Source organism: Salvelinus fontinalis, chromosome 4 (genome assembly GCF_029448725.1).
Source record: "Salvelinus fontinalis isolate EN_2023a chromosome 4, ASM2944872v1, whole genome shotgun sequence".
Taxonomy (NCBI): Eukaryota; Metazoa; Chordata; class Actinopteri; order Salmoniformes; family Salmonidae; genus Salvelinus; species Salvelinus fontinalis.
Window position 1 is genome coordinate 45,146,669 of NC_074668.1, and position 19,611 is coordinate 45,166,279.

Genomic DNA, 19,611 nt, shown 5'->3' on the forward strand with positions numbered 1-19,611 from the left:
GCAGACAGGCAGCTCAGATGGCGCTGGGCAGACAGGCAGCTCAGACGGCGCTGGGCAGACGGGCAGCGCAGATGGCGCTGGGCAGGCAGGCAGCTCAGATGTAGCTGGGCAGACGACCGACTCTGACCTGCTGAGGCGCACAGTAGGCCTGGTGCGTGGTGCCGGAACTGGTGGTACCGGACTGGAGACACGCACCTCAAGGCTAGTGCGGGGAGATACAACAGTGCGTACAGGGCTCTGGATACGCACAATAGGCTTGGTGCGTGGTGCCGGAACTGGTGGTACCGGGCTGGAGACACGCACCGCAGGGAGAGTGTGTGGAGGAGGAACAGAGTTCTGGAGACGCACAGGAAGCCTGGTGCGTGGTGTTGGCACTGGTGGTACTGGACTGGAGCGACGCACCACAGGGAGAGTGCGTGGAGGAGGAACAGAGTTCTGGAGACGCACAGGAAGCCTGGTGCGTGGTGTTGGCACTGGTGGTACTGGACTGGAGCGAGGAGGTGGCACCGGATATACTGGACCGTGAAGGCGTACTGGCTCCCTTGAGCACCGAGCCTGCCCAACCTTACCTGGTTGAATGCTCCCCGTAGCCCGACCAGTGCGGGGAGGTGGAATAACCCGCACTGGGCTGTGCTGGCGAACCGGGGACACCATGCGTAAGGCTGGTGCCATGTACACCGGCCCGAGGATACGCACTGGAGACCAGATGCGTTGAGCCGGCTTCATGACACCTGGCTCAATGCTCAATCTAGCCCGGCCGATACGTGGAGCTGGGATGTACCGCACCGGGCTATGCACCCGTACAGGAGACACCGTGCGCTCTTCCGCATAACACGGTGTCTGCCCGTACTCCCGCTCTCCACGGTAATCACACACCTCAGGGCGAGTACCGTGTATACTACGCCAAACCAACATCTCTCTCTCTTCGCTCTCCTCCAATATCACCAACAACTCATCGAATGTCTGATAATCTCCCATCCTTTCACTTTCCTCCAATCTGTCCAATAACTCCTCCACATTCTCCGACTCGTACCTCAATTTAGCCAACTGCTCCTTATGGTAAGCACGGGGAACTGGCTCAAGTCTCCCACTTGACCCAGCCACACGCCCCGTATGCCCCCCCAAGAATTTCTTTGGGGAGCCTCTCGAGCTTCCAGCCACTCTGCTTTGCTAGCTCCTGCTGCTGCTGCTGCCGCTGCTTCCAGTAGCCACGCTGCTTGGTTCGAGTTTGTTGGGTGGTTCTGTAACGGTTTTCTTCCGTTGGTGAAGGAGAGGACCAAAATGCAGCGCGGCTAGTGTTCAACATGTTTAATAAACAAAGAGACGATAACGTGAACACTATACAAAATACAAAATAACAAACGTGAAAACCGAGACAGTCCTATCTGGTGCAGAACACAAAGACAGAAGACAACCACCCACAAACCCCAACACAAAACAAGCCACCTAAATATGATTCCCAATCAGAGACAACACAAAACACCTGCCTCTGATTGAGAACCATATTAAGCCAAACATAGAAACAGACAAACTAGACACACAACATAGAATGCCCACCCAGCTCACGTCCTGACCAACACTAAAACAAGCAAAACACACAAGAACTATGGTCAGAACGTGACAATGTTACACAATACATGCATGTTTTGTTTGATTAAATTCATATTTATATCAAAAAATCTGAGTTTACATTGAGGCGACTAGATTCACTAAATGCAAAAACATCAAGTGACTTTGCATAGCCCATCGTTTCAACAGAAATACTCATTTACATTACATTTAAGTCATTTAGCAGACGCTCTTATCCAGAGCGACTTACAAGTACATACATTCATACTTTTTTTGTACTGGCCCCCCGTGGGAATCGAACCCACAACCCTGGCGTTGCAAGCGCCATGCTCTACCAACTGAGCTACACGGGACTAATTCTCATCATAAATATAGATGATAATACAAGTTATACACAATTATAGATATACCTCTCCTTAATGCAACCGCTATGTCAGATTTCAAAAAAACTTTACGGAAAAATAAATGCACGCTATAATCTGAGACGGCGCTCAAAAGTAGCATACCACAGCTGCAAAGATGGGGTCACCATAAACACAAAAATACATGATAAATATTCCATTACCTTTGATGATCTACATCAGAAAGCACACCAGGAATCCCAGGTCCACAATAAATGTTTGTTTTGTTCGAAAAAATCCGTTATTTATGTCCAATTGTTAGCACGTTTGGTAAACATGTCCAAACGCTAATTCTGGTCAGCTTTATATCGGACAAAAACTTCAAAATGTGATATTACCGGTCGAAGAAACATTTCAAACTAAGTACTGAATCAATCATTAGGATGTTTTTAACATATAGCTTCAATAAAGTTCCAACCGGAGTATTCGTTCTTGTCTGCGTGAGCAATGGAATGTAGGTGACTTCCATGAAAAAAAAGCATGATCAGAAAATGGCTGCTTGATGGACACCTGACTGATTCTGCTATCATTCTCTCCCACAACATCATAGAAGTCTCATTGGAATTTCTATTGATGTTTGACATCTAGTGGAACCCATAGGCAGTGCAACATCATTCATAACTCAAGTGGATTTCTTAAGGGACTCTGGTGAATACATACAGGCTCAGATTTCTGACTTCCTGTTTTGATTTCAATTCAGGATTTTGCCTGCCAATATGAGTTCTGTTAATCTCACAGACATAATTCAAACAGTTTTAGAAACTTTTGAGTGTTTTCTATCCAATACTAATAATAATATGCAAATATTAGGAACTATGACTGAGGAGCAGGCCGTTTGATATGGGCACCTTTCATCCAAGCTACTCAATACTGCCCCTTCAGCCATAAGAAGTTAAAATCCCCAGCTACAATGAATGCAGCCTCAGGATATGTGGTTTCCAGTTTACATAGAGTCAAATAAAGTTCGTTCAGGGCCATCGATGTGTCTGCTTGGGGGAAATATATACGGCTGTGATTATAATCGAAGAGAATTCCCTTGTTAGATAATGCGTTCGACATTTGATTGTGAGGAATTCTAAGCCAGGTGAACAGAAGGACTTGAGTTCCTGTATGTTGTTATGATCACACCACGTCTTGTTAATCATAAGGCATACCCCCCGCCCCTCTTACCAGAAAGATGCTTGTTTCTGTCGGCGCAATGCGTGAAGAAACCAGCTGGCTGCACCGACTCCGATAGCGTCTCTCGAGTGAGCCATGTTTCCGTGTAGCAAAGAATGTTACAGTCTCTGATGTCTCTCTGGAAGGCAACCCTTGGTCGGATTTCATCAACCTTGTTGTCAAGAGACTGGACATTGGCGAGTAGTATGCTAGGGAGTGGAGCGCGATGTGCCCGTCTCCGGAGCCTGACCAGAAGACCGCTTCGTTTGCCCCTTTTACGGCGACGTTGTTTAGGTTCGCCGGCTGGGATCAGATCCATTGTCCTGGGTGGAAGGCAAAACACAGCAAAGAAAGTCATATTCCTGGTCGTAATGATGGTGAGGTGACGTTACTATTTAATTTCAGTAGTTCCTCCCGACGGTATGTAATGAAACCTAAGATTACCTGGGGTACCAATGTAAGAAATAACACATAAAAAAAAAAAACCTGCATAGTTTCCTAGGAACGCGAAGCGAGGCTGCCATCTATGTCGGCGCCGGAAGTCACGTACCATATGGTCAAGCTGCTCCCACAACAGCTCAATAGGGTTGAGATCCGGTGACTGTACTGGCCATTTTTTCTGCGTCTCACGAATGTTCTTCTTTGTTACTGAATTGAATTGAATTTATTTTGGGCAACAGACATATCCGAACACCTCAAAATTTGATTAATCTGTCCATAACACTTTTTTCAATCTTCCTCTGTCTAGTGTCTGTGTTCTTTTGCCCATCTTAATCTTTTCTTTTTATTGGCTAGTTTGAGATATGGCTTTTTCTTTTGCAACTCTGCATAGAAGGCCAGCATCCCTGAGTCGTCTTTTCACTGTTGAAGTTGAGACTGGTGTTTTGTGAGTACTATTTATTATTATGAAGCTGCCAGTTGAGGACTTGTGATGTGTCTGTTTCTCAAACTAGACACTCTAATGAACTTGTCCTCTTGCTCAGTTGTGCACCGGGGCCTCCCACTCCTCTTTCTATTCTGGTTAGAGCCAGTTTGCGCTGTTCTTTGAAGGGAGTAGTACACAGCGTTGTACGAGATCTTCAGTTTCTTGACAATTTCTCGCATGGAATAGCCTTCATTTCTCAGAACAAGAATAGACTGATCAGTTTCCGAAGAAAGTTATTTATTTCTGGACATTTTGAGCCTGTAATCGAAACAACCAATGCTGATGCTCAAGATACTCAACTAGTCTAAAGAAGGACAGTTTTATTGCTTTTTTAATCAGACAACAGTTTTCAGCTGTGCTAACATAAATGCAAAAGGGTTTTCTAATGATCAATTAGCCTTTTAAAATTATAAACTTGGATTAGCTAACACAACGTGCCATTGGAACACAGGAGTGATGGTTGCTGGTAATGGGTCTGTCACGTTCTGACCTTTATTTCCTTTGTTTTATCTTTATTTAGTATGGTCAGGGCGTGAGTTGGGTGGGTAATCTATGTTTTCTATTTCTGTGTTGGTTTTCTGTGTTTGGCCTGATATGGTTCTCAATCAGAGGCAGCTGTCAATCGTTGTCCCTGATTGGGAACCATATTTAGGTAGCCTGTTTTCTGTTGGGTTTTGTGGGTGGTTGTTTTCAGTCTTTGTGTGTCTGCACCAGATAGAACTGTTTCGGTTTTCACGTTTGTTGTTTTGTATTTTGGAAGTGTTCAGTTTACTGTCTTTTATTAAACATGATGAACACTAATCACGCTGCGCTTTGGTCCTCTCCTTCTTCCACAGAAGAAAACCGTTACAGGGCCTCTGTACACCTATGTAGATATTCCATTAAAAATCAGCCGTTTCCAGCTACAATAGTTATTTACAACATTAGCAATGTCTACACTGTATTTCTGATCAATTTGATGTTATTTTAATGGATAAAAAATGTGCTTTTCTCACAAAAACTAGACATTTCTTAGTGACCCCAAACTTTTGAACGGTAGTGTAAGTCTGTAATGTCTATGTTAATGTTTTAAATGTATGTACATTTTAAAGTTGTTGTCTTTTTCGTTATGTGTAGGACCCCAGGAAGACTAGGTGTTGCCATTGGCGTCGGCTAATGAGGATCTTAGCAAAAATCATCATCAGGCTTGTGACTGCAAACTTGTTGGATGCATTTGCAATGTTTTTGGGTGTGTTTCAGATTATGAGTGAGAAAGCAACAGGGGGTTAAAGATCATACCCCCAAGACATGCTAATCTCCCCTGTTATTGGTAATGGTGAGAGGTTAGTATAGGTTAGTCTTGAGGGTATGATATTTGACCCTTTGTAACTCTCAATCATCATTATTTACGATTCATTCAGGATTATAAGTAATCATGGTAGAACATTGACGTAGAAGTGTTTAGAAACATATTCTATTCTTATTTATAATAAAAGTGACTCCAAATGACACAATACATTATTTAGAGCGAATTTGTTTTTAACTAACTTGTCTAGTGAAATAAAGGTTAAATAAATAAAAAATATTTTGGGCACAAAATAATCTGAAATACAACCAAAACGGACTGAAAATGTTTGTAGTAGAGTCACAAGCTTGATGCAGGAATATGGGACCAAATACTACACTTTTGACTACTTTATTTATAAGAATCTTTAACTTTTTGAAGATAAACAAAATCTCTTTCTCTGAGCAATTGTATTCATATAAAATAATAGAATTTCACATTTTTGGAGCATACAAATAGCTTAGTACTTGAACTATTTATTTTACACAGTCATTATTGCTCATCTTTATCAGGGGTGTTAATAATTTTGGATCCCGCTGTATATCAATCCAATTCAACTCATCAATTCTATACATGACTGGTCTAGTATGTGCATGTGATCCATATGGACACTGGACAGATAGGGTATAGGGTTACTGGCCATACACATTGACTCTGTCTGCAGGAAAAATCCTCCAATTTCTTGCAGACACGGAACTTCTACCTTCCATTGTAATAGCAGGGTATTGACGGCCAGATGACTTCCATTACCTCCCTAGTCTGGAATAAAGAATGATCACAGAGTCGTCCACACCTGCCAATAGTTAAAGACAGGGGTTCCAACATGGCAGTCATATGTGATTAGTGGTAGAAAATCAACTCATAAAACACTTATATATAAATTGGCCTCCAGGTTTTGGCCTTTCACTCTTTGAAAAACCTGGTTTTACTGTATGATATTTGTTTGAGCTGTTTGCTACAGTGCCTTCAGAAAGTATTCAGACCCCTTGACTTATTCCACATTTGTTTTGTTACAGCCTGAATTCAAAATGTATTAAATGATTTATTTTATTTTTCTTACCCATCTACATGCAATATCCATAATAACAAAGTGAAGACATGTTATTCTAGAAATGTAGAAATGTTCTAGAAATGTTAGCAAAATTATTGAAAATAAAATACAGAAATATGTCATTTACATAACTATTCACACCCCTGAGTCAATACTTTGTAGAAGCACCTTTGGCAGAGATTGCAGCTGTGAGTCTTTCTGAGTAAATCTCTAAGAGCTTTCCACACCTGGATTGTGCAACATTTGCCCATTATTATTTAAGAAATTCCTCAGGCTCTGTCAAATTGCTTATTGATCATTGCTAGGTAACCATTTTCAGATCTTACCATAGATTTTCAAGTAGATTTAAGTCAAAACTGTAATCACTCAGGAACATTCACTGTCTTCTTGATAAGCAATTCCAGTGTAGATATGGCCTTGAGTTTGAGGTTATTGTTTTGCTGAAAGGTGAATTGGTGGAAAGCAGACTGATCCAGGTTTTCCTCTAGGACTTTGCCTGTACTTAGCTACATTCTTTTTCTTTTTTATCCTGAAATGATTACAAGCATACCCATAACAAGATGCAGCCGGCACTATGCTTGAAAATATGGAGTGGTACTCACTAATGTGTTGTATTGGATTGGCCTCAAACATAACACTTTGTATTCAGGACAAAAAAAATGTATAGCTTTGCAAAATTATTTGCAGTATTACTTTACTACCTTGTTGCAAACAGGAGACATGTTTTGGATATTTTTTTTCTGTAAAGGCTTCCTTCTGTTCCCTCTGTCAATTAGGTTAGTATTGTGGAGTAACTACAATGTTGATCCATTCTCAGTTTGCTTGCTCTCACGACTTACGTACAGAAACCTAAGCTATCCCTCATCGCAAACCTACAGTGCTGAAACAAAAAACCCTCAACACTCAAAACCTAACTGCTCTGCTGTGTCTGCTCTGCTTCGACTTCTCGGACATTGCCTCCATTGTCTGCGAAATAAAAGTTTGAAGTAACAAAATCTACCATCAGACATGTAAGCTCAGACAGGTACATGGGATGTGCTCTTTCAAGGTGGTGTGCACTCTTCCTGGCATGCATCCCAAATGGCACCCTATTCCCTTTATTGTGCCCAGAGCTGGTCAAAAGTAGTGCACTATATAAGGAATAGGGTGGCGTTTGGGACGCATCACCTAGTCCTAGCTGGCTGTGAGTGGAGAACTGTGAGGGGCTCTGTGTGCTGGGAGCCCAGGCTCAGGAACGGGGGATCCAGTTGCAGGGAGCTGAATCGGCGCTCTGTTGGAGCTCGACTGGACACTGTCACTGCGTGTTTGTTGAGGGCGGGTCAATGAGGACAGAGGAATTTCACAGCACACGACTGCAGCAGCAGCAGGAGCAGGGTAGGCAGTATCCGAAAGGCCAGCAGATGGCGACATTTAATCTGGATTGATGGTTTCAATTTACCGTCCAAACGCATTGTATGCAGCCGGCAATACACTTGTATCCCTGTGGACTGGTTAGTACCTAAAACATTCTCCATTCAGGCTGCAAAGGCATCGATTTCCTCCTTAGATAATGTCAAGGCAGAAAAAAAACTGGGAAAACATGCATACTTTCTTTATGAAACACCATTTTCCACCACCATGCTAGTGGCTAATAGTACTCCTGATGTGGCGCCCTGCGCTACTTCTGGAACTCGCATTCCTAGGCATTAGCCACTTTAGTATTGTGATGGAAAATTGTGTTTTATAATGTCTGCATATTTCCCCCTTTTTTATCACCTTCTCTCCAATAAATCTAGTTAAGGAGGAAATCGATGCCTTTGCAGCTTAAATGGAGAATGTTTCGGTTCAAACCGGTCCACGGGGTATAGGAGTGTATTTGCCAGCTGCATACAATGCGTTTGGATGGTAAGACTGAAACGACTCAATATCGCCATCTGCCGGCCTTTAGGCTAAGTAAGCAGCAGAGCTCTACACTGGCTCCGGCTCACAGGCATGAGCGTACATACAGTACTGACTGTAGGTAAGGTGGGCAGGGTGGATAGGCAGCTATATGGCCTGGAACACTAAAAAGTCAGTGAACAGCACAGGATACAATAAAAAATAAATAAAACAAATAATAATAATTGATTCAACTTCTCTAGCGCTGTTCATTACAAATATTATCTCAAAGCACCTGAAAAAGCAAACAAACACGAATCAAATAATACAGATATATGTTAGAGTAGGTCTGGAGTTTGATTTTGAGCCCGAGTTTAACGTTTTGGGTGTTTCAAGCCTGCAACAGATGGGAGCGACAGTTAAGTTGGAAGCAGAGGCAGGAGGTCAACAGGGGAGATGAGCATGTCCTCTGCAGGCAGGCAGCACAGTTCACTCTTCATTCAAGGCATCTCGCCACCCCGCCATTTGACTGTGACTTCGCCGTAGCAATTGGCTCTCTGGTTTTGTAGAACAGGATAAGGATGACAGGCAACTCGTAACTTCAGGGGAAATCTCCTGAGCAATGAAATCGTCACTGTCAGCTTGTCAGGCATGCATGGTAGTCCTCTTCATTTTGTCAGGAGAACGTAGAAACAACCAAAAATTTTCTGGTGTACAATACACTATCTAACTAGCCTGGTACTGCAAGGACTAAGAAGGAATAAGGAGATACTTTATTTTGTAGCAGGTATTGATTTTTTTTTTTATAGCTATACCTGTTTCTCTTTTACATTTCCCCTAATGTAAATGTACATTTGCTGTGTTGGAGAGAAGTGAAACACCAAGGTGGCACCAGGCACCTTGCCCCAGACAAAACAAGTGTGCTGGGTAAACAAACAATCAGCCATGCAGCTGCCTACAGTCTAGACATGTCACCTGGCCCATAAATAACTGGACAGCTGAAGGCTACTCTTACCTATCCAGAGACAAGGCCAACATGGACTCAGGGGTAGACGTAACATAGTAAATCCAACACTCACTTAGTATGATAGGTATGGTATGTATTAATTTGTGCATGTCCATCATCCATTTCATATGATATGTATTACAATTTGTATGATGTTATGAATTGAAATTGTTACAAATCGCAAAACGTATGATATGTTACGAATTCTAATTTGTTGTCGCTAACGTTAGCAAGGTGGCTAATGCTAATGTCAGCTATGCTAGGGGTTAGGAGTTAAGGTTAGGGTTACGAGTTAGGTTCAAGGATTAAGGTGTAGGGGAAGGGTTAGCTAACATGCTGAGTAGTTGCAAAGTAATTCAAAAGTAGTAAGTAGTCGCAAGGTTGCTAATTAGCTAACATTATAAAGTTGTCCGTGATGAGATTCAAACACACAACTTTTGGGTTGTAAGTTATATGCCCAACCAACATTCCTACTTTCGTTTTTGCCTTATTAAGTGCCCTTCTGTCTTGTGTAACCATCCCAAACATAACATATACTAATTTGAGGGTAATGGATTTACGTTTACTATGTTAAGTCTAGTCTATGAGACCAGGCTGACAAGACTGATTCTGATGAAGTCAGAGGTCTAGGTCATGTATGGCACTAAATGAAATCTGCATACATGGTCTACTTACTAAGGAAAAGTGCAATTTTAGAAGGTTTAGCTTTGCAAGCAATACACACCTTCAAATGAAATGTCTCTTCTTATTTACACCATTCATGTGTGTTACATTTGTTTCCTCCTTCAATATCAGCTGAGGCGAAAGAAGGAGGTGTGTTTCTCTGAGTCCCGAGCAGAGAATTCCCTCACTCACTCCACGATATCTTGTATATTAGAAACGTCGGCGTACAAGGCGGTCGCCATACATTCATTTCACCGTGCTCGTATGAGTGTGTAAGAGATTGTACTTCTCCCCACAGACATTTACCTGGAGTCGGTTCTTTCGCGCAGAAAAGTAACACTCCGATGGAGCTCTGTAGGTCGAAGTTTCTTCTATGTAAAGAACTCCTGAAGGAAGATAACGGAACGACATTGAGAAAGGAGGAAGACACGTTATTGATCTCTTATTACCGGTGCTTTTTTGGTTCCCTTTCGAAGTTTTAAGGATCAGCTGCAATGGAAATGATTTGCGTATGTCTCATGCCACTCTGGACCGTTGTAAAAACTCTTAAGAAAGAATGAAGTAACCGCTATGGAGCCGGACAATGCCCTGTACTCCAAACTCAAAACAGCTGGAGTTGGGGGGTGAGTACAAATTATCCAAACAAAACAGCTCTCCCCTTCATCTCTTATCTATAAAATTGATCATGATTTAACTCACTTCTGAACATCTGTGCAGCTGTTTTAACTCCAATGCGTTTCCATACATTCCAGAAGAAATGCATGTTCACTTTCTTGAGAGCACACAAGAATACAAAGTGGGAATCATGTCTGTGTCAATGAATGAATGATCCCTATTATGTGATCCCAATGTGTGGGCTAATCTTTTTCCTTACTATTTTCATTTTGGATTTCTCAGCTATGATATAAACACGTTATTTGTCTGAACTACAAGCCTATATTTTAGAGTAGGGGTTCCCAAACATTTTTACAGAAGCCCCCCTTCCAGCATTGGGGATCTATATTTCTGTGGGCACAAGCACTGTTCATGACACAAACTGTTCACACACCTCTTGTTGGCAGAGAGAACATTTTGTAGGTTTAAAACCTATTTCCTGCAATTCTACATATTTCGTCACGGGGTGCTGAGAACATTTAGCAGTTTTAAAGCAATTTTTTTTGTAGCAATTCTATACATTTTGTCATGTCTAATGTGCATTCATGTGATATTTGAGTGACTCAAATATTACAACAAAATCTAGCTGACATGGGCTAGTTGATCTGGACATTTCTGACAAGTTATAAATAGCTCTCTAAGGCAGGGTTTCCCAAACTCGATCCTGGGGCTGATTCAAATAACCAACTCACCATCAAACTTGGTTCTGGGGGCCCAGAACCGAGTTTGGGAAACCCTGCTCTAAGGTATGCACTGACGGACATGACAAGAGGAAAACTGGTGATGCACTACCCAATTTTGAAAATGCATCCTACTATTACAACTTTCAAGAGTCAGTTGAAAGCCGGAGTTCCTTCAAAAATTTTTTTTATATGTGATTTGTTGAAGAAAAAGCCCTTTTAATAAAGCCATAATAACACTTGTCATGTGTCCTAGGCTACTGTTGAGGAGAGGCATTTTTAGCAGGGTCCGAAAAAAATGGGCATTTTAAAAATGAACTTCATGCAATTCGACGTCATTTACATGATAAAAGACATTAGCTGAATCTTATTTAATGCCACACAAATGACCGAAAGGAGTGGCTACTCTGACACTGACAAACTGAGATCAATCTGGTCTTTAATTCAACAAAAAATTGCCCAGGCCAATGAAGTGACAAAGAGATTGTACAATATTAGGAGTTAATATACAATATATATATATATGCTATGTAGGCTACTAAATACAATTTCCAGTGGCATGCTGACTCAACTAATGATGATGAATAAGCCATAGGCTTCTACTCACTGTGATGACCGATGCACACGTCTTGGCAATAGCCTATCTCAAGATGATGCTACTTTGAAAAACAGTGCTGCTGTTTGCAAAAAATTGGGTTATTGATATTTTTATTTTATTTATATTGGTTCACACGTCTTCTCTTTTCAGCAGTAGGCATTTCCAAACTGTATGTTTTTTTCCCAGGGGTTAAGAGTTAGGTGTGTTAGGTTTTAGGTGTGTTTTGAAATTTGCAAAAGGCCAACAGACAGCCACAACCAACCATAGACATATAATCCATAGATGGCAGTTCCTATTCAAGTCAGGACTGGCAGCCGTTGCTAGTGTACCCATGAGTTTAATAGTCAAATTGCCAGGATAAGAGGTTCCAAAACCCTCCCATGGATTGATTATATGTCTATGGCCACACCGCAACAAGTTGTATATTTGGCAAGCATGCTGGCCAAATTGCGGCCTTCCCGACTGTAGGCAACCGGTATCTGCCAAAAGCATTTTCCTGGCATGGTTTAGGGCCACTTGTAGAATCTATGCCAACTCGCATTGAAGCTGTTCTGGCAGCAGGTGGTGGACAAACACACTTTAAAAGCTAATTTATGCTTGATCCAAAAATGTGGTTGGAGGGTCCATATGGAGGGTGTGACACAATGCATGCCTCAGGAGGCTCCGCAAGAGGCCAAATGGAGCTCCGTACAGCATCGCCGCGTGCCTCCCAAATGTTGTAACAATGCGAAGGGCTCCGAATAGCTCTGCATTGACATGATTGGTTGATGGTAGGTGGGGGAAGGAGGTCCTGTATAAACACAAACTCACTTCCCTCACAACAGCTCTGCCCTGCTCCGCGAAGCGCAAGACGTATGAAAGCCCTGACTTCTGCAGAGGCCGTATCAGCGTAAATGCTGCACGGCCACTGCTGACATCAGGTTGACCATGCAGCGCCTTTCAGACACTATGTTGGTGTTTCCTTTATTTTGGCAGTTACCTGTATGTGCTAGTGATAAAATGTAATCCACAGTCATTTTTCTGAAACTATCGATCCTCTGTGGCTAAATTATGCTCTCTGGTATATTTTGAACATTGAGAACGGGCTCCTGTGGTTGTATAAAAAAATAATAATGAAAAAAATTATGTGATTTATTTGATTTTATTATTGCCTCTTGGGCCCCCTGTGGACTTGTGCCTGCCCCTGACTCAGACAATTGCCCAGTCACATTTATTTATTATGCAGTTTATTTAAAACATTTTATTAATCAGTTACCCAATCAAGGCAGGGCTCCACAGTTACCCACGTGTGCCCCCTACCTCCTCTCCTCCCGCATCTGATGATTAGCAGAGCAGCAGCAGGCTGTACACTCATTGAGAACGGGCTCCTGAAACATCTTGTGGTTTTTTCTACCTCTTGGGCCCACCACGGGACTGGGCCCAGGGACTTCAGGCCCTGTAAGGCCCTGCATTAAACCGGCCCTGCTTGCAGAAACATTGTTAGAGAAAAGTTGAATAGCCTATGAAAAGTGTTCTGGATTCCGGTAGAGCTGGTGGCTATATACTATCAATAATTATTATAGTTATTAATGATAGCGATAACACATTTTGGATTTCATACTGTGCCTGGCAACTTCCAAATCAAAACATTTTCTTTTAAAAGTGTAAGCATTCCCCTTTTTTAAACTCTGCAGTTGTGCACTGCTGCCAAATGAACGCTCTGCAGTTGTGCACTGCTGACAAATGAACGCTCTGCAGTTGTGCACTGCTGACAAATGAACGCTCTGCAGTTGTGCACTGCTGACAAATGAACGCTGTGGGCGTGAGTTGTTTGGATGGTTTAGAGCAGGGATGGACACTTTGATGGCGATGGGGGCCACAAAAAAAATCTGAACTCATCATAACGGGCCGAAGTTGCTCGTGGGTCTGCGTACCCATAAACACACACATTGTGAGCAAAACATTTTAGTGGCACCCCTCTTGACAGCAGAGAGACATTTTTTTAAGTTTTAGAGTTCAATTTGTGCAACATTTTTTTTTTTGCCATGGTGTGTAGATAAAATGTTGCAGTTTTAAAGCAAGTTTCCTGCAATTCTACACATTTTGCCATGGGGCAGAGAGAAATGTTTTTAATATGATATCTGAGTGAAACTGACTATCAAAATCGATGTGGGCACCCCGGCCGGTAATTCGACCATGATAACAAGTTTAGATAGCTGGCCGCTAAACTAATTTAGCAATTGGATTTTTTTTTGCTGACATTGGCTAAGTGACTGACATAACAAGAGAAAATCTGTGACTGCCACAGCCCTAGTTGAGACCCTGACGGAGTTCTTAAAAAATTACAAAACTTTGTATTCTTAAATCTCACTCTGCTGATTGGCTAGTTCAGTGAGTGGGTGGGGGAATACACAATTCATCAATTTATCATAAGCTCAGCAAAAAATAGAAACTCCCTTTTTCAGGACCCTGTCTTTCAAAGATAATTCGTAAAAATCCAAATAACTTCACAGATCTTAATTTTAAAGGGTTTAAACACTGTTTCCCATACTTGTTCAATGAAGCATAAACAATTAATGAACATGCACCTGTGGAATGGTTGTTAAGACACTTACAGACGGTAGCTTACAGACGGTAGGCAATTAAGGTCACCGTTATGAAAACTTAGGACACTAAAGAGGCCTTTCTACTGACTCTGAAAAACACCAAAAGAAAGATTCCCAGGGTCCCCTGAGCGTGCCTTAGGCATGTTGCAAGGAGGTATGAGGACTGCAGATGTGGAGAGGGGAATACATTACAATGTCCGTACTGTGAGATACCTAAGACAGCGCTAGAGGGAGACAGGACGGACAGCTGATTGTCCTCACAGTGGCAGACCACATGTAACAATACCTGCATAGGATCAGTACATCCGAACAATACACCTGCGGGCAGGTACAGGATGGCAACAACAACTGCCCGAGTTACACCAGGAACCCACAATCCCTCCATCAGTGCTCAGACTGTCCGCAATAGGCTGAGAGAGGCTGGACTGAGGGCTTGTAGGCCTGTTGTAAGGCAGATCCTCACCAGACATCACCGGCAACAACGTCGCCTATGGGCACAAACCCACCGTCGCTGGACCAGACAGGACTGGCAAAAGGTGCTGTTCACTGACAAGTTTTGTCTCACCAGGGGTGATGGTCGAATTCGTGTTTATCGTCGAAGGAATGAGAGTTACACCGAGGGCTGTACTCTGGAGCGGGATCGATTTGGAGGTGGAGGGTCCGTCATGGTCTGGGGAGGTGTGTCACAGCATCATTGGACTGAGCTTGTTGTCATTGCAGGCAATCTCAACGCTGTGTGTTCCAGGGAAGACATCCTCCTCCCTCATGTGGTACCCTTCCTGCAGGCTCATCATGAGATGAACGTCCTGACAATGCCACCAGCCATACTGTTCGTTCTGTGCGTGATTTCCTGCAAGACAGGAATGTCAGTGTTCTGCCATGGCCAGCGAAGAGCCCGGATCTCAATCCCATTGAGCACGTGTGGGACCTGTTGGAACGGAGGGTGAGGGCTAGGGCCATTCCCCCCAGAAATGTCCGGGAACTTGCAGGTGCCTTGGTGGAAGAGTGGGGAAACATCTCACAGCAAGAACTGGCAAATCTGGTGCAGTCCCTGAGGAGGAGATGCACTGCAGTACTTAATGCAGCTGGTGGCCACACCAGATACTGACTGTTATTTTTGAGTTTGACCCCCCCTTTGTTCAGGGACACATTATTCCATTTCTGTTAGTCACGTCTGTGGAACTTGATCAGTTTATATCTCAGTTGTTGAATCTTGTTATGTTCATACAAATATTTACACATGTTAAGTTTGCTGAAAATAAACGCAGTTGACAGTGAGAGGACGTTTCTTTTTTTGCTGAGTTTATTACATTCAAACTAGTTGTCGTCACAACTCAGCAAACCTCGATGCCTTATACGCTCTTCTGCAAATATAAATGTTGAATGTAGTGTTAAAATATTGAATGAGGCAAAGGTGCAGAAAGCTGAGGATGTAGAAGTGACTATCGTAGTAGTAAGTGTAATAAGCCTGTGGTCACTTGGTGACTTTCTGCTGTTATTGGGCGCTGGAGTAGCACTCCGTGTCTCCCTGCCTCCCTGGCTGCCTGGCTGGAATCTCCAGGCCTGCAGGTCATTGAGAGGCCTCACTCTGTAAGAGGAAACCGCAGAAGTCAATGAGTTTTTCAGATTGTGGACAAGTAGCTGCGCCGTAACCACATATTGTAAAGCATTCTCATCCAGCTCAAGTAGTCATTGCTGGTGAATACTGCATTGCTGGCGAAACCAAATACAGGCATAACATGCACTTTTACACTTTGGTCTTGATGGACTCCAACACTTATCCAGGCTAACATCCAGGCTGAAAACTACTCAGTGATATTCCCAGTCCATCATTGAGACTCATCCTTTGGCCACATCCACTTTCCGTATCTTAAGTTTGAAGTACGTAGTCATGGTACTGAAAAACAAACTCACAGGATAATATAACCTCGTTATGTATGTGACGTCACTGTCTGACTCTGAACTGGAAGTGCTGACTGATGATTTAGTGTGTTGAGATTCTTAGTGTTGATGTTTCCAGATGTTTGTCTCCCCCTGCCCTTGTAAATGAAGGACTTTTTCTAATTTTCCCCTTATCTTTGCTTCCTTGATTTCTAAGAACCATTGACGGGTGTATTGCAATTACAAGCCATGGGAGGCCTTAGTCAGAGGCTGTGTCACAAATGGACTTTTTCAAAATGTTGTTACATTACAGCCTTAATCTAAAATCGAGTAAATTGTTTTTTTCCCCCATCCATCTACACACAATACCCTAAAAAGATAAAGAAAAAACAGTTTTTTTGTATTTTTGCAAATGTCTTAAAAAAACGGAAATATCAAATTTGCATAAGTATTCAGATCATTTACTCAGTACTTTATTAAAGCACCTTTGGCAGTGATTACAGCCTCGAGTCTTTTGGGGTATGACGCTACAAGCTTGGCACACCTGTATTTGGGTAGTTTCTCCCATTCTTCTTTGCAAATCCTCTCAAGCTCTGTCAGGTTGGATGGGGAGCATCACTGCACAGCAAGTTTCAGGTCTCTCCAGAGATGATCGATCGGGTTCAAGTCTGGGCTCTAGCTGGGCCACTCAAGGACATTCGGAGACTTGTCCCGAAGCCACTCACTCCTGCATTGTCTTCCCTGTGTGCTTAGGGTCGTTGTCCAGTTGAAAGGTGAACCTTCGCTCCAGTCTGAGGTCCTGAGTGCTCTGCAGCAGATTTTCATCAAGGATCTCTCTGTACTTTGCTTTGTTCATCTTTCCCTGAACCTGACTAGTCTCCCAGTCCCTGCCTCTGAAAAACACCCCCACAGCATGATGCTGCCACCACCATGCTTCACCGTAGGCATGGTGCCAGGTTTCCTCCAGACGTGACGCTTGGCATTCAGGCCAAACAGTTCAATCTTGGTTTCATCAGACCAGAGAATCTTGTTTCTCATGGTCTGAGAGTCTTTTAGGTGCCTTTTGGCAAACTCCAAGTGAGCTGTCATGTGCCTTTTTCTGTGGAGTGGCTTCCATCTAACCACTCTACCATAAAGGCCTGATTGGTGGAGTGCTGCAGAGAGGGTTGTCATTCTGGAAGGTTCTCCCATTTCCACAGAGGAACTCTGGAGCTCTGTTAGAGTGACCATTGGTTTCTTGGTCACCTCCCTGACTAAGGCCCTTCTCCCGCAATTCCTCGGTTTTCTCGGGCGGGTCTTGGTGGATTCAAACTTCTTCCATTTAAAAATGATGGAGGCCACTGTGTTCTTGAGGACCTTCAATACTGCAGACATTTTTTGGTATCCTTCCCCAGATCTGTGCCTCGACACAATCCTGTCTCGGAGCTCTACGTACAATTCCTTCGACCTCATGGCTTGGTTTTTGCTCTAACATGCAATTGTCAGCTGTTGGGCCGACAGGTAATGTCCAATCAACTGAATTTCCCACAGGTGGACTCCTATCAAGTTGTAGAATTTTTCAAGGATGATCAGTGGAAACAGGATACACCTGAGCTCAATTTTGAGTCTGATAGTAAAGGGTCTGAATATCTATGTAAATAAGGTATTTCTGTATTTTTTTTATTTTTATAAATGTGCAAAATGACAAAAAATCTGTTTTTGCTTTGTCATTATGGGGTATTGTGTGTAGATTGATGAGAAAAAAAAGTTAATGTAATCAATTTTAGAGTAAGGTTATAACGTAACAAAATGTGGAAAAAGTCAATTGTTCTGAATACTTTCCGAATGCACTGTAGTGCACTACTTCTGACCAGAGCCCTATGTGCTCTGATCAAAAGTATTGCACTATATAGGGAATAGGGGCTCAGATGCAAAGCAGTCAGAGGGAGACTAAGGGGGAGCAGTACTCACCTACCCCCCCCCCCCTTTGGGTCAGATTATCTGCCATGTGGAAAGGATTAAACGAGTGCAGAAATGAATTGATAAACCTTCTACAAACCCTGTTATAACCTATACTCTATGGCAGTGGTGTAAAGTATTTAAGTAAAAATAAGTAGTTTTTTGGGGTATCTGTACTTTATGTTACTATTTATATATTTGACAACTTGTACTTTTAATCCACTACATTCCTAAAGAAAATAATGTACTTTTTACTTCTTACATTTTCCCTGATACCCAAAAGTACTCGCTACATTTTGAATGCTTAGCAGGACAGGAAACTTGTCTAATTCACGCACTTATCATGAGAACATCCCTGGTCATCCCTACTGCCTCTGAAATTTAAAAAAACAAGAAAATTGTGTTGTCTGGTTTGACATTTTAAATGATTTATACTTTTACTTTTGATACTTAAGTATATTTAAAACCAAATACTTTTAGACAAGTAGCATTTTACTTTGTGACCTTAACTTTTATTTGAGTCTTTTTCTTTTAAGGTATCTTTACTTTTACTCAAGTATGAAAATGAAGTACTTTTTCCACCACTTCCCTATGGATGAGTGTGTGTAACCATATTCTCTCTCTACCCCACAGGAGAATTCTAAAACTCTGGACTATTCTCTATTGTACCTGTTTCCTGGGGCTAGCTCAAGCACACCCTGAAGGTGAGGTTTCATTATTTCATTCTGAAGTAAGGATTTAGAAATCCAATCATGTATTTTTATTGAGTGTTAGTATAGCTGTACAGCAGAATATCGTATTGCATATTGTCAGTGTCGAATTGGTACAGCCTAGTAAAGGGCTAGGGCCAAACGTGTATGATTTAATGTAAAGTGGTGAAATGTGGACTGTAAAATGTATCATAACCCAGCTGAAACAGCTTTACTTCATTCAATCCTTCCAAACATAAGTCCTTTATCATTTAACGTGTTTCGTGAAGTTGTTTGAGGATGAACTGTGACAGGGGTCGGTCGGGTCGGGTCGGGTCTGTCTGTCTGTCTGTCTGTCTGTCTGTCTGTCTGTCTGTCTGCCTGCCTGCCTGCCTGCCTGTCTGTCTGTCTGTCTGTCTGTCTGCCTGCCTGCCTGCCTGCCTGTCTGCCTGTCTGTCTGTCTGTCTGTCTGTCTGTCTTGTCTAGAGGCTCAACTGAAGCATGTTTATTCTGAGAGAGGTAACAATCCTTTCTCCAACAGTAGTGGCTTTATCTCCTTTACTTCTTTCTGGTGTGGAAGTGGAGAGATTGTGGAGATAAAACGCTCTCTGTTCTATTGTGGGAGTGGGAGA

General features: G+C 42.5%; 1 protein-coding gene across 1 annotated transcript in view; it reads left to right on the top strand.

Annotated features, from left to right (window-relative positions):
• The first annotated feature begins 10,089 nt into the window (after nucleotides 1–10,089).
• The window catches only part of LOC129853869 (collagen alpha-1(XXVII) chain B-like), a 144,962-nt gene continuing 135,440 nt past the window's right edge, over nucleotides 10,090–19,611 (top strand). Inside the window, exons 1-2 of the mRNA XM_055920333.1 lie at nucleotides 10,090–10,577; nucleotides 18,924–18,994. Of these exons, the coding sequence (XP_055776308.1) occupies nucleotides 10,525–10,577; nucleotides 18,924–18,994 (124 nt within the window). The 5' untranslated portion in view covers nucleotides 10,090–10,524. The remainder of the gene's footprint in view (nucleotides 10,578–18,923; nucleotides 18,995–19,611) is intronic.